The sequence below is a fragment of the Callorhinchus milii genome, unplaced genomic scaffold (assembly GCF_018977255.1).
Source record: "Callorhinchus milii isolate IMCB2004 unplaced genomic scaffold, IMCB_Cmil_1.0 Scaffold11, whole genome shotgun sequence".
In the NCBI taxonomy this organism is placed as follows: domain Eukaryota; kingdom Metazoa; phylum Chordata; class Chondrichthyes; order Chimaeriformes; family Callorhinchidae; genus Callorhinchus; species Callorhinchus milii.
In genome coordinates this window covers 18559384-18584903 of record NW_024704752.1, presented here as the reverse complement: position 1 = coordinate 18584903, position 25520 = coordinate 18559384, and the positions used below count along the sequence as shown (strand labels likewise).

Sequence of the window (25520 nt, the reverse complement as noted above, 5' to 3'; positions counted from 1 at the left end):
TATTTCAGTCTGCTCCCATCCCTTATAATCCTCCAACTCTATGATCAAGCACATCTGCTGAGTTCTCCCTGCCAAAGGTTGGTTGCATTTTCAGCTGGATGAATCATTTTCCAAGGACAAGATTAAGTGTTCCTTTCTCTATTGAGGACGGTTTCAACCAGCAAAGCACTGGGAGATTGTGACTAGAGCTGCTAATTTAGAACTATGAACTGGGATGAGAAAACATCATCAACTGTTGTACTGAAGTCTCCATTTAGCACTCGATGGTGCCCAAAGCCTAGTCTTGTGATAACTGATAATGCACCAACCCGTGTTGAACTGCAGCACAGATACCATCCTTGCAATCAAGCACCTCTCTCTTGAATAAATTATACACTGGCTTCAAGGTGCAACCCAGGAGCAGAGAATCACTTGATGTCAATTTTCAGCTCAATGCTGGAAGCAACTTTTAGGCTTTCCGCACCCATATCAAGAAGCAGCAACTAAATCTGATCCAAACAACTAACACTGAATATTGAACATTATAAAATTACGAAAGACTATGGATACATCAACTTCTTTTTCAAACCTTTATTTTTGTGTAAAAATGTATGACCACATGCAGACTAAAAACCAGTCCAACGAAGTAATCACCAGTTTAAACAAAAGGACCAACTTATACTTAAATATACCAGTTTCCATATTCTTTGTATAAAAATAAGGTACAATTCTACAGCCATCTCCTTTCACTTTCTGTAGAACACAAAAAACTCTGCATACATAAATCTGTCCATGGTTAACTGTACACTGTCAAATAAAGTTTCTATATTTCTGAAAGTGTGCAAATTTTCATTAATGATCCTTACATATAAACTAAAGAACTTGTCTTTAAACAAACGTCTTATGAAAAACGTCATTTACATACAGCCCATACATACATGACACATTGAACAGAACGTAATTTTACATTTAGCTATCAATTCAAGTCTCCAGTGTTCATCGACGATGCCTACCATGTCCTGAGTGACTGCTGCTGTGGTGTTTACCTTTATGGGACCTTTCATAAGATCTTGATCGCTCATTTCTATCCCTGTGGTGCTCTTTGGCATGTCTGCGTTTCTTTATAGGATCACAGTGTTCCCTCGATCTACTGCGGGAATGCGATCTACTCTGAGATTTCTTCCTTTTGTGACCATGCCTAGCAGAGCTCTTGTTCTCTTCATTACGCTGCAGTTTTGCTTTGATGTGGGGTGATGTGTGGATATGATGCCGACGTGGGGAGATACTGCGACTATGGGACCTGCTTCTTGACCGAGAGCTGTATGTCCCAGACCTGCTTCTTCTATTATAGCTAGGAGAGGGAAAAAAAACTTCAGATTGATTTTCATCAATGATTTGTTCTCAATTTTACTGAGACTTTAAAATGTTAGCAGCATACTGCTAATACTTCAAAAAGATGCAACAACAGAACAGGCATTCACACATCAATGGAGTGGGTGGGGGGGGGGAGGAGGAGAGAGAAAAGGCAAGAGGGAACATATTGGCTCACACGACTGGTAGAGACAGAGACTGAAAAAGGGATCAGTCCTGCAATACAAGCAAGACACTCCCACCAAAGAGACTTCTGTAGTAGTTTGCATACTCGTGTTCAGCAAGTCATTGTATAGCATTTTAAAAAAAGCATGAACCAAAGTTTTTAAATTAAGACCATAACCCGGTAAATAGAGCCTAAAAGTTAATCTGAAGTAGTTGAAGCTCGGTACAGAAACCCGATCTGCCTGAAAAGGTACACGGGTCAATCTGTCACGTGTTTGTCACACTTACTGCCTTCTCGGGGAATGTGACCTTGATCGTGTCCGTGACCTTGAGTGGCTGACGCTCCTACTGTTTTGGCTCCGGTTTTCTTTTCTGAGCCTGTAAATTTTGAAACAAAGACTTAAGTAATTACACAGCCCTTTTCCAAAAGAGATTATACCCGTTATCCAGGATCTTGCCCAGGTGATCATTATGCATGTGAACCAATGCATAAAATCAGCAGACGACTTGACCTGACTGAACAGGATCCTAGTCAATACGGATTCACTGTGAAGCAACACAAATGCAAGATTACATAAATATTCAGTAAGGTTTGAAGCAAACTGTGAATAAAAGTTCCACCCTAACAATAACCCTTAACAAAATTAACAAAACAGCCTGAACATATGGAAGCACATTTACTAACCCATTGTAAGGACTTTTGGAGTTCAACTGCCGGTCTTCTGACTCTTTTTTAATAGCTTTAAGGCCCTGCATAGCAGGTGTCTTCTCCTCAATCTTTGCTTCCCGAGGTGAAGCTGGAAGAAAAAAAAATCCATATTATATATGGGATGCCACCATTGAGGAGCCCTTATTATTTAGAAATAACACACAATTTCCATGAAGACACAACTTACCTGGTTTAGAACCAGGAGAGAAGCCTCCCAGTGTAGAGAGAGCAGGCGTGCCATCAAGATTCAGCCCTTTGGCTTTTAACTTGGCTTCCTGCAAGGAAACTTTTCGCTTCTCCACTTCCTTCTCCAAATACTCATAATTAGGCTGCGGAAACACATTTGCTGGTAAGTTTTCAAAATAGCTCATATCATGCAGACCATAGATCCAGCATTACAATTAAATACTCATTAAGATTTAGTTAATCAAGTTGGAGAATATTTATAAGTTAGCTGAATCACCTTCTTCCGTGTATAAAGTTTTAATGTTGTGGTGCAGATATCCTGGATCTCTTCTTCAGTTACACCAAAAAGCAGAAACCAATGAGGGCGATTTGGCAATAATATCTGAGGGAACAGAAGGAAAAATCAATCACATTTTGAAAACCGTTGACATAGCAATGTTTCATATGTCTCAACTGCCCATTAACACAATACAGCACAAGATGACCAGCGTCAATGATGATTAGCCCACCAGATCCTACTTAGATGAGATTGATAAGGAAACTTACAATTCATCCGTTTGGCATTTAGTCTGGCACAAAATACTAGACCAAAGAATTTTCTACCGGCCACACCCTAACTGAGCGCTTTTAACAGAAGCAACACCCAGGTGCTGATAACCTAAATTAAGCATAATCTGCCGCAACTGGCTTTTCTCCACTCACCTGTAGAGCTCTAGCGGCAAGATAGATGCAAGCACAAGCTATAGTTTCTGGATTAAACCGGACAAATACATTGGTTCGGAGACAGTCATTCATATAATTCCTGAAAGACATCAGAGAGAGCAATGAGTTATAAGTCACATGATTAAGTATGCAAAACAGGCAAGGAGACTCGAGTGACTTTGCTCTTAATTCAAATAAATGCCCTCCGACACCTTCATCGGCTCCAAATTACACGAATTAAAGGAATTTGAAACGTGGAAGGAAGCACAATCTTAACCGTACTGGTGCAAGTTTCAAAATCAATGTAAATCCTTAAAAGCAATAACTTCAATAATCCAAACCATTTACCTAATTAAAAAATAAACTTGTCCCCCCCACCCCCCCATAAACTCCATGGGGGAAAAATGCCAAACAGGAAATTTAGGTTCTGGAACAGTCCTGTTTCTGGAACTTGAGCAAGCTACAGATCTTGAAACTAAATGTCTTATTCAAAATAAGTAACTGTACCACCCAATGGGACACGTGAATAACATCAATGATATTATACTCTGCTCTACCCCAAAGGAGCCAGATTACAGTACACCATGGTGATGTGCAGACACTACTTTCATACGCATCATTTTCTAGACCTACTATGAAGCCAGAATATGCGACACGTTAACTTTCTGAAATCTTCTCTTAATGGCTTGGTGAATTCAAGCATGGCGCGGCATTAAGCCATACAGAACGCACTTGGCTTCTCGTCTCTGCAAGTTTCTCAGCTGAGCAGCAGCAAGCCAGTGCTACAATCTTTATGGTGCCTTAAAGCCTGGGTGAAGAAAATAAATTGGCCCCATTTCTTGGTCACTCTCCAGAAGAGATGTGCATTTGGATGCTGGCAGGATACAACAGAATTGTCCAAGCGTACACAAGAACATGACGACTATCTGTGTGAAAAATATGCCCATGGAAACTTATCCAAAGTGAAAATAAATTCAGGCGCAAGTAGAGGAATTTTTTTTGTTAAAGGTGCTCTTGCACTAGATGACAACTGGGATAAAACTAAAAATGCCTCCAACTCTGCAGCTCTTTTGAACAACCATCATGAGCATTATGGTTAAATCCCCCCAACAAAGCTGCTGCAGAAAAACAAGTTCAGATGAAATCATTTACAGTACTACAGGTTGTATTAGCTCACCCATCCAATAAACTAATGGCAGTTTCAATTTATCTTAACCTACATCTTTTTAATTCTGGTTGCAAATGAGCTGGGAAGTCTAATTTCAGCTCCATGTAATAAGCACTAGTGATGACATTGGGCACTCAAAAGATGATGGGTAGAGCTGCTAAATCAATGGGTATTCATTCAAAGTGCAATCTTCAATCCCAGACAGCATCTTAACTAATAGTATTTTACCAATGTAAGCAGATTGCAGGTAATTTGCTGCATGCCTTGAGTATGAGGTATTTTATTTACACTTGGTCCTATATATGCCAAACGTTGCTTACACTTTACGTACACTGTCTCAGTGGGGCGTAATGTATTTATGTATCCTACATAAATTAAGCACTTGCCAGTAGCCTCCTGTATTTCATATTTGGGAGCATTCTTGCATTCAGCATCAACTATCTGTCATTTTGTGATACAAATATCATTTATCAAACAATCGTTATGTTCGAGTTCAGTCTAAAATAGACCAGCAGTATCGCAGATTCAACTCCCCTGTTTTGTCAAATTAGACTTCAGCTGAAGCATCAGTAGCAGCATTACAAATGGACTCAGCAACCATGTGGAGTCCTGTAGCTCAGTGGTTAGAGCACTCGCTTTGCAAGTGAGAGACCTGAGTTCAATTCCAGGCAGAGGGCGAAACCTTGGGCAAGTTTCCTTACTCCACACAGAGCCTAATAATAATCCCTCCAAAAGCAAAACAATAATAAATTGGTCATTTTCAATCTACAGCTGTTTGTGGGACATTGCTGTGCGCAATTGGCTGCCGCGTTCGCCCACAAATATACAGTCAATTCACTTTACAGTGTGTTCTGTGAAGCGCTTTGGGATGTCCTCCCGACGTGAAAAGCGCTATATCAAATGCAAGGATTATTATTATTATGTTTGAGAAAGCAGAGACCACAAAGTCAGTGCTTCCCACTGCTGATCCCTTTCCAACAATCCCTACAGGAAACTATGGCTGGGGATATCAAACAAGGACAGTCCGCAAACTTTAGCAGATACTTAGAAACACAGCAACTGATGCTAATACTGTGCTATGCACAAGCTAAAGAAACCCTTTCTTTCAACATGCTTAAAAAACAATGTGCACATTCAAAACCTTAAGTCAACTAGATAAATTACTGAATGTATGCATGTTGAACATCCATGTGCAGAAGCAAATACAAATCCTTCAAAACCCCGCCAGAACTACGGTAGGTGATGTTGCCAGATGTTTTGTGACCACTTCAGTGAATAGCTGTCTCGGGTGAGAGCTTGCACTGGACTGAATGAAGGGGCAGCCAAATCAGAGGCCATCCAGAAGTCATGAAGTTGAGGAGCAGAGTTCAGAGGGAAGAGTTCTTTCTGAGTTCTATGACTTACCATCAGGGACTACCCTTTAATTAAAGAGTAGAAAAAAAGATCAAAGTTAGATCGAGCTCTTCTTTATGGTAGAAAAGAAATAGGCCATGGAAACAGTATCCAGAAATATCAAAACCAGGAAGGAATTAAAGGAACAATTATGTTAAGTTTAAAAAGGAGTACAGTATTTATATTTCAAGATGAGATCCAATTATATTCTATAGTGATAAAGGCAAAAGTTTCAACCTCAGTTTTCTTTACTTTTTATTTCTGATACAGTTTCCTTGGCTACAAGTCAAAGTAAAAGCAACTTACCAGGCTGTTTGGACCAGAGTTGGATTGCGTTCACACTCAAGCACTTGGAGATACATAAATATGATCTGGTGGGGGAAAGAACCTTATTTTAAAGACAACTCAAATATTCCCAGTTCAAAAGCAAAAGTAATGTGCAAATATGATTAAATGTTTTATTTATACACTGAAGTATACTTAACCTGGAGTTCATAAGGATTCAAATAAGTGGGAGACCTACCTTGTGTGGATGCTTTACATGAACACAAAACCCCAATTCCTTCAGCACTCGCCTCTCAGCTTTGATGACCTGGTTTTTGGTGTTAATGTAGTTTTGATCAAGTACCAGCGATGCTGGAGTCCTGAATTCAAGAAAAAAATCAAAGACCATTTTGCATGTCTAAAATGCAAACATTTTGAAACTCGAGTTAGCCATTTCAACTTCTCTCTAGAATTTTCCCTTTCAACCAACCAACAACCATGGAAAGAAACTCCTGTAACTGCATCCAAAGCCTTGGTCTTGTGCTGTCCATTTCATTGAGCTACATCATACAGTAAAATGCACTTTATTAGCCCGGTCGGTCTGTTAAACAGCTAATACTGGTTATCAGAAAAAGGATATCACTACAGATGGTCAAAAAAAACTAAGCACCTGAACACAAAATTTCCAAAGAACAAAGTCAATTTTGTAAATGCCAAATTACACCTCATTTTAACACTTGATTTAGTCGTTGCCTCTTATGCTACATATGACAAACACCAAGTTTCAAAAAAAAACAAAATCGGAATACAATATAATGTGCGATTTACTATACTAAATACTTTAAAATTCCCATATCTGGTTAAAAATGAGCCACAGGTATTATGCACAAATTAGCATTTGAATTTCAAAATTGTAAAGATTGTATCTAAAATCTCTTCCCTTTTCAAACTAGCCTTTGTTTAACAAACAAGAGAATCTGCTATATTGCAACTCCAAAACTATACAGAAAAGCATGAATACAATCCTGTATCACAATTTACAAGACAAAGTGAATTGAGTAACGTTAAGTGGACAATGTTCGATCCAGTTGTACAAGATGAAACCCAACTAACTAGCTATAGAAAAGCACGTGCAAGGAAACTTACCCAAGCAGTATTGGTACAAAACCCTGATGTCATGTGCCTCTAATAAATATCTTTTATACCCAATCCCTGCCCTAGCTTTCGTTACATACAGTATGTTTTCCTTCCCTCTTCAAAATACAACATCACAGAGCATCATACCAGAGCATGATCTAGTGTTTACCTAATATCCCACACCCAAAACTGAAAGATCAGGAGCATGAACACCTAAACACTACCCAGCACAGGAACACTGAGGCTAACAGATGCACCCTAATATCCTAAAACTAATTATGCAGATTATGTAGACTAGCTAATCTGGTGATTGTGATTCAAGCCTCCAATTTGCTTGTCCATATAATCATTGCATTTATATTGCACACCTCCCACGTTAGAAGGACATCTCAAAGTGCTGCACAGGATTTACTGTAAAGTGTAATTACTGTGAGTTCTGGATTTTAGCTACTTCCAGAACTTTTAGTTGCAATCAGAAGAAATAAGCCTCAACTCCAACATTACCGGAGCAGTAATATAATATTAAGTAATCAGGCTTGCTATATCTAATGGCAACAAGTTTCAAAACTAAATGTTGAAACCACATATTAAGGAACATTACATAATTTCAATTAATTAGCAAAGTTACTGTCAAGCACAAGTACTCTGAAAAGCAATAGGGTAGTACGAATTAAAGAAGCACCACTGAAAAAATAACTGAGTGCTGATACACATACTGCTTTTGGTCAAATTGTTTCGAGCACTGCCTCCAGAATTTGTTGTGATAGACCTTAAACGTAAGTTTCTGAATCTTTCTACTCTGTAGATATCATCCCAAATAAAATCTGACAAGACAGACACATTCATTAAATACAGAATCTGCAAATGACTAGTCCAAATCCCTGAATGTCCAGCGCCTTGGGACGTCCTCCTGACATGAAAGGTGTTACACAAATATAATTTTGTATTCTATTAACAAGTTCCAGAAGAGACTTTGCTGTTATTTAGAAATCATCCACTAACTGTCAATAAATCACTAATCAGAACCTTCCTAAACTGCAATTTGTACTATCTGAGTTACTCAAAAGCTAATAGAACAAATGACTGTTCATTTCCCATTTTTGTAGACTGGTTTTATCAAACTGCCACCAACTTTTTGCAGCTCAGCTCAATCCCCCAAATAGTGACATGTGAAGCCATTACATTTTGGTATGAATACTCCAAATTCCAAAGCATTGCTTGTGGTAATCAAATGGTTCTTCAACTATTCTTGATTACACCAGAAGTTTACCATCCTCAAAAGAAGCTAAACTTGGTAACTTCATTTCATTTAGATACGTGAAATTATATTTATACCAAAAACCATCACAAATAAGGATAGTCAAATATCAATGCTTGATAACGCATAGAATATGAAATGGAAAAATCATGTGTATTTGTGATACAACATATGAAATGGTTTGAGAGAACATGTCCATGGATCCCACTGAAAATAATTAAAATTTTTCATAATTTTTCTGTGTTGCACACAACACACTTCTTTGTCCAGTGAGAAAAAACATTGTGCACTTACATCAACTTTGGTGCCAATATTAAGAGTATTAAACTAGAATCAAAAATCTTTTTTGTAATGATCAACTCCACTTTCCTTTCAAGAATAGTGAAGTATAGATTTCAACAGTACTTCTATCACTAGTCAAAGCCCCCCCCCCACACCCCCTAATATCAATATATAAGACGGTATACAGTAGCGCAAGCACAGGGTTGAAAATGCTTCTGGTTTTGTGATCAGGAACACCAAGCACTACACTGCTGCAAAATTACTTCTGAAGACAGCCCAAAAAGTAGGCAATCCAGAGATTGGATTATTCTCCCAATTTTAGTTGAAGGTCCTATGCAACAGGTACGCTAATTTCAGTCTGATTCTCATTAGGTAGAACCATACTAGAAATCTATCTACAAATCACTCACAAAGGGAATGATAAGCCATTACTTGACAATGTGACCCAAAAATAGAGTATCCTAATGCTCTATAATGCCATCTGTGCCTTGGAATGCCCCCTGACATGGAAGATTCATCCATGGGGGTAAACCAGCACTACCACACAAAATGCCACTGTGCTGGACTTATTTTTATTAAAAGCTCAATGTTAACACGCACAAAAAAAATCTTACCTGCAAATTATACAAGTAACTAAGTTTCTAATACTCAGACACAATAAAACTATTGTATCATAATCTTTCAATGCCATTTTAAATTAAAGAATGAATATGTACAGTCAACTTCAAATAGTTTGAAGAAGCTTTCCTTTGTACAATGACCTCCCTTTCCTTTATACACAGACCACAAGTAAATTAAAACCAAGGCAAAAATGTGATGATGCCATCTGGACAGCAAAGACAAAAAGCTGAGAACCAAGTACAGGAGTTCCTACGTTTGAATAGTACTGTGCCCAACCTTCGAGAGCCCCCGATTCCAGTGACCCGTTCAAAGAGCACTGGTTCTCCATCGGGATCAAACGGCACTTCTTATTCTCACTGTTGCCATGTCGACAGCTTCATCTTTACGTACCACATCACCCAGTCTTTGGTAAATGTAGTTGGTCGCTGTTTGGTTGGTTGCAAGGGAAAAAAGAATCAAAGTCAATATTGTATTTTAACTTTATGCACAACAGTAAAAATTACATTGCAGCAACTGCCAAATTTTCATTTGTAAATAAATTTCTCTAATCCAGACCACTTCAATGTTTTTTTTAAAAAACAACAATTTGTGGTTCTTCAAAGTTTTATAATTTTGGATTGCAATTTTTTTGCCACAAATGCATGTATAGCTTTGTCAAGTTAAATACCCAACATATCAGGGAGGCACTGAAAATGAATCTGAATTAAATCACATTCTATATATTAAACAAATGCAAGAATGTATTTTTAAGCATTTAAGATATGACGCAAGGCACCAGCTCATATAATTCCAACAGACTAAGTAAAATGGAATTCCAATTTAGATTTTTTTTTAAAAATAAAATTTTACGTGCTTCATTTCTAGTTAATAGTTATATATTTTTATAAACAGAATGATCAACATTCTGAAGAATAAAAGTAGCAAATCTCATTTTTGTATTCCACATTATTTTTTTCAAACTTTAAAGGTGTAAATTTTTTTAGGAGGGTTAATTGCTGGGTTTCGGCACATATTCAGACTAGCCTCCCAATAGTCTGTTTTAAGTTTGTCACTCATCTTTATCCAGATTGGCAGCTTTCACACGGCCATAGTGTGACTGACGTTTAGTCACATAGGCTCACTTAAGCTTAATGTTCCTTTGGAGAAGGGAAATTGCATCATAATGGTGTACGTCAGAAGTCGTGTATGTATCAGTGTGCTCCAGGGTGACAGCACTTCCTTCTATAGCTGTCTTCTTTCTATTGCTTGGCCTGCTTTCAGATTCCGGACCGACTCTGGTCAGCAGTTTGTGAGCTTACTTAGACCTAATCGTAGCATGGAAGGGGTCCAAGAAGCCAATGTAAGCAAAGCTGCATCAAAATACCCAACTTAAGTGTTTAAGAAAAAAAAACTTACAAGGCCATCTGCTAATTGATAAGAAACCTGTAATCCATGCTTAGTTTGATTCACAGAATTAAAAGAATTCCAGAATAGGAATGGCCATTTTAATTATTTGTCTTCTCAGGAACCGATTTTGAAAAGTGCTTTCACTACCTCTGTGACTTCATTATTTGAGCTAGTCAGTTTTATTGGCACTTATTTTTAAAATAAAATTAATTCGGACCCCATTCATTTTCAAATTTCACAATAGAAGTTAAAATTATGCCTTTGATCAGATCTACTGGAAAGAGTTCACTGTCTCAATTTAATTTTCTTCAGGAAGGAACTGTCAAGATGCGGAAAGGGAAACTTCACAGTAGTTCATTACTTAGTGAGTGCCATTGGGCTATTTAGTTAAGGCGCATAGCAAAACTGAATCCTGTCTCACCCACGTGCAACTTCTAACAGGAGTCGCTGAAGCGCAATAAAAGGTAAGCCTGACAATTTTCTGACCTCCCTAGCCAAGGAATACATATTCATTAGCCTGGCAGCTGAATTGGCTAGCGTGAGAGAATTGAACAAGATTGATCCCGTAACCATCCTTGATCTGTACAATTCAGGATCATCCCACGAGGTACATTTATCCACGGAGTCAGTACACAACTATTCGACTGACCGATATTTACAGTTGTCACCTTGAAAGAAAAATAGACTCTTGCAGTCATGTTTAAAACCAAAATTAGTGATTACTTTGCACATTAATGCAAACTGAAGTTAGGGACACCAGCTTACCTTTTGCCTCGCAGCTGGCGTAAATGGTGAAACACATTTATCACGTCTCTCACACGGCGTGGCGCTTCTTCGATCTTCGATGCAAGATTGATACCAGCCATAGCAACAATCTGAAAATCATTGGAAAAATACTGTAATTGTCCACAAACTTATTTAACTTGAATACCAACACAATTACAGTCAATTTTACATATTTGCTAGGCTACCTACTTAAAAAGATTCTGTAGACTATTGGCCCATTTGGGAGAGAAATGGTCCCCACCAAACCCACACGGTACCCTCAAATAGAGACACTTCCCCACCACTTCAGCAGGTTCAGACCAGAGTTCAAATATTCAGCAGGCCACGACTGCACTGAACAAGATAAGATGCACGGCCAACCTGATACCAGCTTTCAACACATGTGCATCGTTGATAAGAGATTTGATAACTGCTCCAGAAAGCTGCTGTCGCATTAGGACCCCAAATTCTCAATCACCACAATCTAATACAAGTCACCCTTGCACTTTGAGCTGCAGCGCCTTATCACGTCGGCGAGACGTCCAAAAAGTGCTTCAACGGGGGTACAACCGCAAAAGTGGATCGATTGGGTAAGCGTGGGGGGCGAAGAACATTAAATAACCAGAAAAAGTGGCAATACTTCCAAGCAGTTGCACACAACAGGAGGGGATGAGTCGTGGAACTAGTCCGGGGGGGGGGGATACTCTGTGTGTGTGTGGGTGGAAGAGAGAAAAGAGAAGCAGTTTCAACCTCAAACACAAGCCGTGCCTCATGCTCGATGGCTTCCCCATTTGCCGCAGCCTAAAAGCCGCCTTTGCAGACAGCAATTTGTACACATATATGAATAAAAAAAGTACACCCCACCCACACAGGGGGGGAGAATACCAAACCCCACCCTCCCTCCCTCCTCCAGCTCTCTCTCTCTCCCTCCCCTCCCCCACCCCAGGCCTAAGCCACACAGGCCCTGTCCAACCAACCGGGCCCGAGACAACATGGCGCCAAACGACTCGACTCCACTCAACTCACTCCACCCGACCCCCCGCGACTCACCTCGAAACTGTGCTTGACGAAGGACTTGGAGAAGAAGAAGCGCTGGAAGAGGACCTGCGCCGTAGCCATGGCCACCTGCGAGGGAGGGAGAGAGAGAGGAGAGAGAGAAGGGGGGAGAGAGAGAGAGAGGGAACAAGAGAGAAAAACGCGGAAATAAAAAATATTTTTTTTTAGGGGAAAAAAATAAACCACAAAACACGGAATGTTTAAGCTTTTTTTCCCCCCTTCTTCTTCTTCTTCTTTATCCCGGACCCTGGTATCTCCCCCCTCCCTTTTTCCTCCACCATCAAATCCCGCTCTCCCCCCCCCACCCCTCTCTCCCTCTCCCTCTCTCCCGACACCGACACCCACCACCACCGCGACCGGACAACGCACCTGAGGCAAGCGCAGCAAGATGCCGGCCGACTGGATCAGCTCGCAGCCCAGGATGCGCAGGTCGGTCTCCACCTCCAGGTCCAGGCCGTCCTGCATGGACGGGGTCAGCGACAGCTTCTCCTCGGGCAGCAGCGAGTTGTCGATGGTCAGGAAGACCTCGGAGTAGACTCGGTCGCCGATCAGGATCCCCTCGTTACCCGCCGACGCCGCCGCTGACGCCGCCGCCGCCGCCGGTGGCACCGCAGTGGTGGTCGTCGTCGTCGGTGGTGGTGGTGGTGGTGCCGCCGCCGACCCGCTTCCCGTCGTTGTCGTCGTCGTCGCCGCCATTTTGTCTCTCTCGCTCTCTTCCCCTCACACTCCGACTGGACTGCCAACGGCTAAAAGGCGGGCGGGACACGGCGCACGCGCACTCCGCACCTCCCCCCCCCACCCACTCACTCACTCACTCACTCACTCCCTCCCCGCCTCAGCACCGCCGCCGTCACTGTCCTATCCGGCGGTACTGTTCCGCCGCCTCAACAGAATCCCCTCCCCCACTCTATTCAAAGTAGTTGTTTTTTTTTCCCAAATGAAAGGCCGCTCCGAAGGTGCGCGCGCGCGCGTGTGTGTGTGTATATATTTCTTTCTCCTCGGTTTGGTTTGGTTTTAAAGCAGAAAGGTAAGAAAAAGTGCCGGCGGCCCGGGGGGCGGGGCCGGAATTTTCGCGTGACGTAATTTCCAGGACAACGTGACCGAATCGCGACCGCATCACCGCATTTGTCGGGGTGGGGTGGGTGACGGTGGTGTCAGTCCGCGGCGGGTAGGGGGCGGGGCCAGTGGTGGTGGTGGGGGAGGAGGGGGGGGTGCGACGACGGGTCCGGATCCTATTTCGATGACGTTGCGGGCAGAGCGTTCGCTCCACCCCTTCTCCCCCCCCTCCCCCCCCCACCGCCTCAGGCCCCGCCCCTCCCTGCCCCGCCCCGCCCTCCCGCGCGAATGACGTCACCAGCGGCCACTCCTTTGTGACGCGCGTGCGCTTTGTTGCCACATGGCCCCGACTTCCTGGAATCCGAATCATTTGTCCTTTTTTGTCTCATTCCCTCTCTCCATCTCTCTCTCTCTCTCTCTCTTTCTCTCCCCCCACCACACCACACCCCCCCCCCCACCACCACACCACACCCCCCCCCCACCACACCCCTCCCCCCCACCACACCCCTCCCACCACACCCACCCCCCCACGCTCCCGCCCCCCCCGCCAGATACACAGTCACTACGCTTCGTAGCGCATTCCCGCCGAGCGCTTGGGGGACGGTCCCGCGCAGACGCGGTGGCAGCGCTATTTCAACTGATAATCATAATCATAATATTAGTCACAACGACGATAATAATCCTTGCGTTCGGCGCGCGCCCGCCCGTGCCTTTGGGGCGTCTCAAAGCGCTTCACGGAATGTACTGTAAAGTGGGTCGACTGGAAGGCGTTGTGGGCGAATGGCCTTGTAGGCGAGGGTGAGGATCTTGCATTGGACCCTCTGGGGGATGGGGAGCCAGTGGAGGCGAGCGAGGGGGAGAGCGAGGGTGGGAGTGAGGGCGAGGGGGAGGGTGGGAGCGAGGGCGAGGGGGAGGGTGGGAGTGAGGGTGAGGGGGAGGGTGGGAGTGAGGGCGAGGGGGAGGGTGGGAGCGAGGGTGAGGGCGAGGGGAGGGTGGGAGCGAGGGCGAGGGTGGGAGCGAGGGCGAGGGCGAGGGTGGGAGTGAGGGTGAGGGCGAGGGTGAGGGCGAGGGTGGGAGTGATGTGGTCGCGGTGTCTGGTGTGGGACAGTACACGAGCTGCAGAGTTCTGGATGACCTGCAGTGTGGAGGGAGGGCCGGGAAGGCCGACGAGGAGAGAGTTCCCATAGTCCGGCCTTGAGACGATAAAGGCGTGGACCAGAGTTTCAGCCGCGTGAGGGGTGGGGTAGTGCCGTAGTCTGGCCATGTTCCGGAGACGAGTGTTTCTCTGTACAGACCAGAGCACTGAACCTGGGAGCTTTGTAGTCCAGCTCGGAATATTGCCGTGGGAATCTTTCCACAAATCATCAGTGCCCTGGCGTTTTGTCAAAGTGGCCAGTCTTAATAAGTGATTTTAATAAATAAGTGAGCCACTTGACCATGAGAATATCATTGCAGCGCCCAGTTCTACTATCACTTTACATCCACATATGCATATTTTTAACAGGGCGTGACTAGACATAAAAGTACCTTTCATAGTGCTTGCCCCATCTAAGATCCGTTAACTCAATGTTAGCTAAACTAGGACTATATTTTAGTATTGTATCTTCAAACTTCTGACCTACCCCTTAAATCTTTCATGTACATAGCCTTCCCTTCATCCCACACTTTAAAACATGTACTGTTTCTAACATGTAATTTAAATCATGATTGCTGAATCTTAGAACGCCTCATAGCTTATCTTCTTTCCACATGACCTAAGTCATAAGGAATTCATTCCCATCATTGCTAAAATGAGTCATTTGTCTGCTGGACAGTTTATAGGAATGTTGAAAGGAAGTGCAGGTGATTTACAGCACTGCTGAAAAAGCTGAGACATGTGTTCTTTCCGTCTCAAATTCTATAGATCCCAATTAACCCACGTTCTGCATGTGGTTGCCAACAATTAGATGGCTTCATACATTTTTTCCCTTGACCTGTGGCATAGTCTTAAAGGTAAATCCTGTGCTGTGCTTTGAGACATCCTCCTGACATCAAAGGCGTAGTATCAGACGCAAGGACCATTCATCCATCCATCTATCTATCCATCTATCCATCTATCCATCTATCCATCTATCCATCTATCTATCTATCTATCTGAGACGTGGTTGATCACATATTATACTTGCAACTTTATCTAAACGATTAATACTTCTACAGAAGAACTGAGACATGAGATAATTTGGTCAATAATAATAATAATCCTTGCATTTGATATAGCGCCGTATCACATTTTCGAGACGTCTCAACGCGTAAAGTGAATTGCCTGTATATTTTGTGGGCGAAACGCGGTGACCAATTGCGCATATCGGCATCCCACAAACAGTCATGGATTGAGTGACCACAATTATTATTTATTCATTTATTTATTTTTCAAAATCATACTAAGATAGATTTCTCTGTCTAACTAAAGCATGAATTTGCCACATCATGCTGCTGTGTTCATGCTCCCCATCAAACACTGTGCTCTCTCAGCACATCTAATACCTTCTCTAGATTTCTATCTCTGGCGAGATCGGCAGCCGTTTCGTTCCACTTAGTTTTGGCTAACAGATCTGCACCACTGCTGATGAGCATTTGCACGACTTGACAATGGCCCTTCTGTGCAGCCAGATGTAGAGAGGTTCGATCCAGCCAGTCCTTGGCGTGGATATCAGCATCATGTTGGAGTAGAAGCTCGGCGGCTTCCGCCTGTCCTCGGAGAGCAGCTCTCTGCAGTGGGGTCATGTGTAGGTGGTCTCTGCTGTCAGTAGATGCACCAAACTGCAACAGTAAATGAACTGCGCTAGCCGCTCCACTATCTGCGGCGAGGTGCAGGGGCGTGAGCCGGTTCTTGTCAAAAGCCTCCACTGTCGCATTTCGTTCTAGCAGCAGCTGCATGATCTGGGGGGAAGATAAGCACAGCGAGAAAAGAAAAAAAAATGTTGACTAGGCACGCACAAGACTGCCAGATGTTTCTGACAACAGACGGGTCAGGAGAGAGCGTGTGAATAGCCACACCGCAAGCCTTGCTTTCTCACACCCACTTGCTGCACAGAAAACAGACTCTCTGTAGGCGAAACGTAACAGCCATTTGGCCCAGCTTTGTTGGTGCCACTGCAACCAGTGTTCTTAAATTGACATTTTTTTTTGTGATTAATTCCACTTGGCAGCGTTCCCCCCACCTACAGTTGTTAATGTTTTTTAAACTGCTTTAGGTGCAATCCATTTCTCTCCTGAACGATTCCATTGATCCAGTTTCATTAGGCTCTCGTGGCAAACCAGCCAAAAAGGTTAACACATAATACACATTCCCAACAAAAGGCTCTGTTGTTTTGGTATTTAAAGGTTACAGTTGAGAATACGTTGGATATAGCACTTTTATGGTGTGCTTTAATTCATTAATTAATTAATACGGAGAAATAAATCATTTCAGACATTGATTTTCGAAGGGAAATTGTGTTTGCGTTTTTTATAAAAAAAACTTGCAGCACATATTTTTGGGCAAGATCATTATTTTCACAACTCTACATCAAAGTTTTAACATCAGCAAGTCTTGCTCCTCTTCCTATCTCTGTGACCCGCATCAACCTGTCTGCTCCCTCCGCTCAGCAGTCTCCGGCCTGCCTGTCCAGAGCCTTGGGATGGCCTCCCGATGTGAAAGGTGTGATACAAATGTAATTTGTAGTTGTTGTTGTCTCAAAGTGCTTCACGGTGACTATGCATTTGTAGGCAACAGGGGTAGACAAAGAGCACCAGGTAAAAGACCAGGGAAATGGCATTTAATTGGATAAAATCAATGGATCTCAGAATCATTCCAACTCTTAGGGCTTTTGGCACGAGGTGTCTGAAACGTGATCATAAGGATAACTGGCTTTCACTGTGACCTTGCTTTTTGATCCTTGGGTATCAGCTTTTCCTCTCATTGTGAAGCAGAATTCATCCAGAGTTGGATTGTTAATTGTTTAGCTACTAGATCCTAAGATGAGTTTGGATGAAGAAGACCCTTTGGCCCATCAGATCTCATCCCTCCAGAATACCCACCCCACTGTCTTCTCCTCACAGCAGCAAGCCATGCTTTATTGAGTTCAGTATCCTGACATCAGCCACCCGTCCAGGCAACTAGTAGGGCTTGTGAGACAGGTTTGTTTCACCCTCTTGGTGATGTGAGAAAAACATAATAATTATTTGATCACTTAATCCATGACTGTTTGCGGGACTGCTGTGCGCAATTGGCTGCCACGTTTCGCCCACAAAATATACCGTGAATTAACTTGGCAGTATATTCTGTGAAGCGCTTTGGGATGTCCTCCCGACGTGAAAAGCACTATATCAAATGCAAGGATTATTATTATTATGTGATCTTGGAATAGTAAACCTACTGATGAGGCAAGATGGGCAGAATGACTGTCTGTGCGGAGCTCTCTCTGATCCTAGCTCTCATACAGTTCCAAGGATTTTTAAATTTGCGTTCCACAGATTTCAAATCATTTTCAGTCAGTTTAAGGTGATTACAGTCAGTCAGTGTGTTATTCATTTTTAGATGTCAGTCTAGTTGACTTAATAGCTAAAGGCACGATACCAACAGTACTTATTCAAACGAGCAAGAAGAATGCAGAATTGCACACATCCTCTCACGTATCTTGAGTCTTGAGGGAACAGTAAAATGATGGCACTGTGCAGAAGTGCAGAGTGTGCAGTACTTTGCCTCTTTGTACCCAGTAAATGTACGTCTTCAGTGTCCGATCTCAGCGGAGAATAATGACTGCAGCTGTTCTTGAAAACTCGAGGGAAATAAGTTCTCCTGCTGTCATTTGACCTGCTGAAAGGAGTCCGGCTCTTGCATCCAAACAGTCATTTATATATTGGACCAACGAACGAGAGATAGACCACTGATCAATGTCAATTTAAACCAAAAACCAAATGACTCAAACCTTGCTATTTGGTGTCCCTTTATTTTGAGTTCATCAACTTTGGACATAACGAGCCAACATCCAGAAGAGTAATTGACAGTAAAGAGAGAGAGAAAGAGAGAGAGAGAGAGGGGCTAAATCACCTTCACCAAGTTTGGAAACAACAGAGTGCGTCTACAAAGCTTCAAGCACGTTTCTGATATGATAACCTGACACTGCTCATAAATCTGCAGAGAAATCTGAATGATCTTTAGCTTCATAAAATCCTGTTGTGTTCTGTGGTTGCAATTGAGAGTCTCATAAAAACTGTTCTCCATCTGCTCTGGAGGTGCTGTGAATTGCTGGGGCCACATTTGAGCCTTTGTTTGTTATTGTATACATCTGCTTTGTAAAAGGCAAAATAGATGAGATGTTTAGTTTCTTCACAGACGATGCTTTGCTGAGCTGTACTTGGGGAATGAATTAGAGTAGGCGAAGGAATAATCCCCTCATTCACTTGACAATGAATGTGAATTACTTACTGCAATCTGCACATTTATCGATTTTAAATCTTTGGGGTGTTTAATGTGTAATTAGCAGCATTTAATAACTCAGTTTGTGTTCAGACTCATCATGGAACACCACTACAGTAATTTCACCCCCAGATATATTTTAAATTCCATTAAAATAATTTCATGTCCATTCAATTGTGTGATTAATTCCGTTCCCCCCCCAAAGTAGGACAAGTCATTTTTGGTGAACTTTAATCAGCTATAATATGCTTTAATAATAATAATCTTTGTGTTTGATATCGCGCCTTATCATGTCTTCGAGACGTCTTAAAGTGCTTCACAAAATATACTGTAAAGTGAATTCACTGCATATTTTGTGGGCGGCAGCCAATTACGCACAGCAGTGTCCCCACAAACAGTCATAGATTGAGTGACCAAATTATTATCGTGTTTTTTTTAAGGGATTATTACCCCCGAAAAGCGATCCACCAATCGACTAACAACCAGGTTCCTACTTACTGCTCGGTGAACAGAGGGGTAATAATAATAATAATAATAATCCTTGCAATTGATATAGCGCTTTTCACGTCGGGAGGACGTCCCAAAGCGCTTCACAGAATATACTGTAAAGTGAATTGACTGTATATTTGTGGGCGAACGCGGCAGACATTGCACACAGCAATGTCCCACAAACAGTCGTAGATTGAAAATGACCAATTTATTATTGTTTTTTGTTTTGGAGGGATTATTATTAGGCTCTGTGTGGAGTAAGGAAACTTGCCCGGTGTTTCACTCCGCCCGGGAATCGAACCCGGGTCCTCTCGCTTGTGAGACGAGTGCTCTAACCACTGAGCTACAGTACTCCACAGCTAATATCCAAGTCAGGTCTTTGACTTGGACATTAATGGGAATCCAATGCCAATAATGCTACCATCTGTACAGAGATTGCTGTTTTTTTTAAGCAGTTGCCTTCACAGAGACAGTGACCTTCACCACATCAAATATCACTCAGCAAGGAATTCTGGTGTAATCAAGCAATGCCCAGATTATTTCCAAAATGCTTGTAAATCTGAAATCCACGTTGCTAGGCTATAGATAGCACGGTGGGGTCAGAGGTGGCGAGTATTAATACAGCTGGACGTGAGAAACAAAGGAGAACAAAGTACAAAGGACTCAGTACTTGAGGAATTCAGTCAAATTTACACAGAAGGCACAGTATAATTATAGCAGACACAGCACACATGGCAACAGATGGGGAACATTCACTTGTATAGTTTGTAGAAACTCATTCAGCAGACGGTGCATATTAGAGCTCAGCTTTCCCTTCACACATCACCAACAGGCTGCAACGTTCTGGGACACGTCTTAACACAACTACTGGTCAGTAAGGCTGCCGTCAGTCGGAACCTTTGTGATTCCTTCTGCTCCACACTCCGCCACTGTGAAGCGCTCCGGGATGCTACTCTGTGTGAAGGGTGCTCTGCAAATGCAAGTTGTTGTCGCTCAGCCCAGATGCTGCCCTGAGATACGCTCGGTTTTCCCCAAGTGCAAATATACATAAAACGCACAGTCACTACACTTTGCAGTATGTTCTGTGAAGCGCTTTGAGACGTTTCGAAGACGTGATAAGGCGCTGTATCGAATGCAAGGATTATTATATATTATTATTAAATTTTACAGCTGGTTCTTGGTGGATCCCAGAAGGAAGTGGTGATTAGGGAACGTACCATTGTTTTGCTGTATAAACTTACCCATGGAACGTTTTCTGCTTAAACCGTAATAAACGGTGGGAACGGGCAAAAAAAAAAATGCCTGAGTGATGCAGGAACGTTAGTTCCTTCAGTTACCACTGGCAAAAAATAATTATAATAATCCTTGCATTTGTGTCACCCTCCAACTCCTCCCCTCCTCGTCCTCCACCCCTTTCCTGATCCCATCCACCAGCTCGGGTGCAGATCTCTGACTGTCCAGCGATTGGGAACGTCCTCCTGACTTGAAAGGCGCTGTACAAATGTCATTTGTTGCTGGTGGGCCTTTTACGTTATGGGATCTATCAATAATATGCTTCACAGGATTTTCTGTCAAGTGTAGTGACTGTGTTACGCAGGCGAATTTGGCAGGCACTTTGCACACAGCGATGTCCCCCGTGAAGTGAACAGGCAATTCTACCTGAGGGATTGTAGGCCAATCCCTTCCCTTCTTTTTCCAAGTCGTGGAAATGGGATCTTTCGTGTCCACCTCAACGGTAGATGCCGGGACCTCCGTTTAACAGCTCGTCCGCAAGGCAATTAAATGCAAAGTGCTAAAGAGCGATGGGTCTGACAGCAACTTGTCCACTGTTACGTTTTGCTGTACCAGCTCCCAGTTCAGGGAGCAGACAGCCAAAAGCCATCTGATAATTGGGTGACGCTGTGAAGTCTAGGCAGCAAAACAGGAGACATTGATTTGTCGAATAATAATAATAATAATAATAATCCTTGCATTTGATATAGTGCTTTTCACGTCTTCTAGACGTCCCAAAGCAAAGAATGGAAATGGAAAGAAGAACGTTCGTCCCAGTTACTGGGCTCAGTCAATGTTACCGTCAGTGTCAACGTGTAACTGAGGCAAATATGCCCCCCACCACTCACATACATTGTACACATGCACCACTCACTCAAAGTCAAAAGTGTGGAGAGAGATCAGCCTCAACGTCGCTATGGCTCTTTGTTCAGTAAATGTTTGCTATCTTCCTTGGGTAGAGGTGGGAGGGGAGAGGTGGGGTCTCCTCAGAGCTGAGCTGGATTCAAGGAATGTTTCGGCAGTGGATTCACCCCTCGAGTCAACCCTATGTGATGGTCTCTAGTCCAGTTGCAGGTCTACAGTATTCCAGGGCACTGCTGATGACAGCACAGCCCAGCCTGGTTCATCAGCAGGACCTGGAGGGACAGACTTGTTCTGTTAACCCTGACAGCCAAAGCCTTTAAGGATAGGATGGTCGTGGCTGAACAAGCAGCGGGAAGCTTGCCAGACAGTGCTCTCAATGGCAAGCTTTGCTGATTTAGCTGGTTAAACGCTAGCAGTTACCCCCAACACACACTCTGGGGTCTCCAAGTCGTGGCTCTTGCCAACCTATGCCTAATACTCCCTGGAATTAGATAAGGGTTCAAGCCTCCAGTGACAGAGTGTGCATCCATCCCAAACACAAGGAGGGTGCCAAACATGGGACTCTCAGTCTGGTTTGGCTACTCATAAAGCACGTTTCCGCATGTGTCAGACACCCGGCTGACCAAACTGTCAGGGGCAGTGACTCTATTTGTAACCAGTTTATAAAACAGTTTAGAAAAATAATCAAGATCAGAATAATAATAATAATAATAATAATAATAATACGTCGGGAGGACGTCCCAAAGTGCTTCACAGAACACACTGTAAAGTGAATTGACTGTATATTTGTGGGTGAACGCGGCAGCCAATTGCGCACAGCAATGTCCCACAAACAGTCGTAGATTGAAAATGACCAATTTATTATTGTTGTTGGTTTTGGAGGGAATATTATTATTAGGCTCTGTGTGGAGTAAGGAAACTTGCCCAAGGTTTCGCCCTCTGCCTGGAATTGAACTCAGGTCTCTCGCTTGCAAAGCGAGTGCTCTAACCACTGAGCTACAGGACTCCAAGAAGGGACAATAAGTGACACACGTAGTTAGTTTTAGCGAATAATTTAAATGAGCCGACAAGAGCAGTTTTAGATGACATTCTGGATACAACTGGTGCCCTTATTTGTGTAGTCCTGTATCAGTGTATACACCTATATACACCTATATTATTCTATAGTCCTGTGGAGTCCTGCAGCTCGGTGGCTAGAGCACTCGAGAGGCCTGGGTTTGATTCCCGGCAGGGCGAAACCTTGTGCGAGTTTCTTTACTCCATACGCCTGATAATAATCTCTCAAGAAAAAGAATTTGGTCACTTCATTCCACGACTGTTTGTGGGACGCCGCTGTGCGCAATCGGCTGCCGCGTTTCGACCCACAAATATACGGTCAATTCACTTTACAGTATTATTATTATTATTATTATTATTATTGGACCATTATCAACCTATGTAAATTTCAATCAATGTATCATTGATTTTGTACTATAGCGTCACCTGCAGGCGGAAGAATATCTTACACGCACATAAACCTCAGCTTGAATTTTTTAGCCTGGATTTCGGAAATGTGCAGTTCAGTATTTTTGTTGTTCTAAGAATTCGTGATGTAAAATTCCTCCCTTATTGAAATTCCGACGGATAATTCTATCATGTGTTGGGAGTGTCATTTAAAGTGGCTGCAGCCGACTCTTTGGAATTATTCGCTGAGCTTTCCCGCTTATCTTGCAAATGATCCTCATAAAATGTATTTATTTCCTGCATTGGCAGGCAGGCAGCTCATTTGGACACCAGGAGAAACTCCCCTCTTTTTATATCCCCATCGCACCCGTCTGAAACCCAGGTGAAAAAAAAAAATCCTTAGCGGCACAAAAAGTTAAACTCCAATGTGCAACTTTCCAATTTTGCTTAGTTCAATTTCAATCAAGTTAGTAGCTTTAACGACTAATCAACACGGAGAGCGCGCGTGTGTGTGCGTGTGTGTGTGTGTGTGCGTGTGATCAGCCATTTTAATAGCTTTTACCATGCATTGCGCTTAATAAAATTTCCGAGTTGCAATCGGGACTCGATAAATGGGCAGAGCCACATGACGCACATTCACTCTGTATCCAGACGGTTCAGATTTTGCAGTTGTTTCTTCTTACCTCTTTGCTTCCGTTTGCTGCAGCTTTGTGCAGAGCAGTCTGTTCATTTTCATCCCTGGCGCCTACATCCGCTCCTTTCTTTAGTAAGTAATTGATGGCCTTCAGACTCTTAGCCTCCACTGCTAACTGCAGTGCGTCCATCCCACAGTCCGTTCTCTCATCCAGGGTAGATCCATTTATTAGCAGCAGTTTGGCGATGTCCACATGGTCATTGACACAGGCCCAGTGTAAGGGGGTCCACTTGTTGTTGTCTTTAACGTTGACAGAGGCTCCGTACTTTAACAGGAGCTGGGTCGTGCTGACATGTCCATTGGCCGCGGTGCAGTGGAGTGGGCTTAATCCGCAGCGGCTTTGGGCCTCAAGCAGAGCTCCACGCTGTAAGAGGTGCTCCACTGTGTCAGTGTGCCCGTTACAAGCAGCTCTGTGCATTGCGGTGTAGCTAAACATATCCCGGCTATTGATAGCTTCGCGCATGTGAAGGAGATGCTTGACCAGTGGAATGTGCCCGCAGTAGGCAGCGCGGTGGAGAGGAGTCCAGCCCAAGTCATTGTTTAAGTCAGCATTTGAATTAATCATCACTCTGCGAAAATTAGATCGACAGGAGGGTTAGATGGTTAAGGACAGATTGTAACACACTGTGAAAGATCATGTTTAGAAATGGATTGATTGGGTTGCAAACATTCAATAAGCAATAAATAAATAAACAAACAAACAAACACATAAACGAATAAACAAATAAATAATTAATAACAATGATAATTTGGTCACTCAACCCACGACTGCTTGTGGGACGCTGCTGTGCGCAATTGCCTGCCATGTTTTGCCCACAAAATATCCAGTCAATTCACTTTACGGTATATTCCGTGAAGCGCTTTGAGACGTCTCGAAGACGTGATAAGGCGCCGTATCAAATGGGAAAATTATTATTATTATTATTTGGTAAGTGAATCACTGCCACCAAAGGTGCAGCATAAATGTAGCATTGGAGGGTAGTTGGCGTTCGACTGTTTTACTCAGTCGTGACAGGCACTGACTACATTTAGGTCCCAATTACCTGTGACATAGAGGAGTGCAAAGGACATTGCTTTCCTGCTGTGGTTGCTCCGCATCTGCATCCGTGCTCTTGTTGATTCTCACAGGGCCTGAGGAAGAGACGGAGTCACACAACTCTAACCACTTCCATGTGATAGCTGAGAGCTCAGACATGACGTTTTCTGGAAAAGAAACATTATTTCTCGAACGGAGCTATTGAAAGCACAATAATACCATCATAATAATCCTTGTATTTTTGACGCTTCTGTGCGCAATTGGCTGCCGCGTTTCGCCCACAAAATGCACAGTCAATTCACTTTGCAGTCTATTCTGTGAAGCGCTTTGAGGCGCCTCGAAGACATGAAAAGGTGTTGTATCAAATGCAAGGATTATTATTATATTATCATTATTATTATCCTACTGGTGGATTATATTTGTTGATAACAGTTTAGTATTGAATGGACACTTTCAGTGAATGACCATTGTGACCGAGTAGGAGTGTGGTTTGGTTGACCCGGCTGTTGACTGGGATCTGTTCTTATTCCTAACAACGCAGAAAATACTTTATACAACAATTCAAACCACCAGTTTGTTACGATGTGTTCTTTTCATTTAACCACAATTTTCCTTGGTGGAGGTAAGCCGTCTGAATTGCCTCTTCGTGTCTGTTCATTGCGGGAACTGGACAAATAAGCCAAAAATAAAGGCCAGATTTATCTCGTTGGTTTAAATAGTCCTTAACCCTATCACGGTGAGAGGACAGCTCCTAGAGCTTCACAGGATTTCGCTGGAAAGTGTAG

The 25520-nt window shown here is 43.0% G+C and overlaps 2 protein-coding genes across 3 annotated transcripts; both read right to left on the bottom strand.

Moving 5' to 3' along the window:
• Window positions 1-555: 555 nt before the first annotated feature.
• Window positions 556-13219, bottom strand: ccnl1a (cyclin L1a). Of its 2 annotated transcripts, XM_042339068.1 has the most exons (11): window positions 12811-13219; window positions 12436-12510; window positions 11386-11495; window positions 6196-6316; window positions 5979-6043; window positions 3113-3212; window positions 2688-2792; window positions 2412-2553; window positions 2201-2312; window positions 1804-1893; window positions 556-1330 (listed from the first exon to the last, which is right to left on the bottom strand). In XM_042339068.1, exons 1-11 carry the CDS (start codon window positions 13135-13137, stop codon window positions 976-978), a joined length of 1602 nt encoding a protein of 533 aa, XP_042195002.1. In that variant the 5' UTR covers window positions 13138-13219; the 3' UTR covers window positions 556-975. The 2 variants fall into 2 exon arrangements, with proteins under 2 accessions (XP_042195002.1, XP_007886943.2); XM_007888752.2 differs by lacking the exon at window positions 12436-12510 and having other exon boundaries at window positions 12811-12966.
• A 2666-nt stretch (window positions 13220-15885) lies between these two features.
• ankrd67 (ankyrin repeat domain 67) lies at window positions 15886-24894 on the bottom strand. Its single transcript, XM_007889871.2, has 3 exons — window positions 24743-24894; window positions 23689-24268; window positions 15886-16416 (listed from the first exon to the last, which is right to left on the bottom strand). The coding sequence occupies exons 1-3, from the start codon at window positions 24892-24894 to the stop codon at window positions 15988-15990; spliced, it is 1161 nt and encodes a 386-aa protein (XP_007888062.1). The 3' UTR covers window positions 15886-15987.
• Between the last annotated feature and the right edge of the window lie 626 nt (window positions 24895-25520).

Excerpts from the sequence above, each read along its gene's own strand:
- ccnl1a (XM_042339068.1), bottom strand. The coding sequence starts at position 13,137 with ATGGCGGCGACGACGACGACAACGACGGGAAGCGGGTCGGCGGCGGCA. Across the intron at positions 2,554-2,687 it reads AACTTTATACACGGAAGAAG|CCTAATTATGAGTATTTGGA; the intron begins GTGATTCAGCTA and ends GTGTTTCCGCAG. Across the intron at positions 1,894-2,200 it reads TCCAAAAGTCCTTACAATGG|GCTCAGAAAAGAAAACCGGA; the intron begins GTTAGTAAATGT and ends CAAAATTTACAG.
- ankrd67 (XM_007889871.2), bottom strand. The coding sequence starts at position 24,894 with ATGTCTGAGCTCTCAGCTATCACATGGAAGTGGTTAGAGTTGTGTGAC. Across the intron at positions 24,269-24,742 it reads TGCACTCCTCTATGTCACAG|AGTGATGATTAATTCAAATG; the intron begins GTAATTGGGACC and ends TAATTTTCGCAG. Across the intron at positions 16,417-23,688 it reads CAGCAAACGGAAGCAAAGAG|ATCATGCAGCTGCTGCTAGA; the intron begins GTAAGAAGAAAC and ends TCTTCCCCCCAG.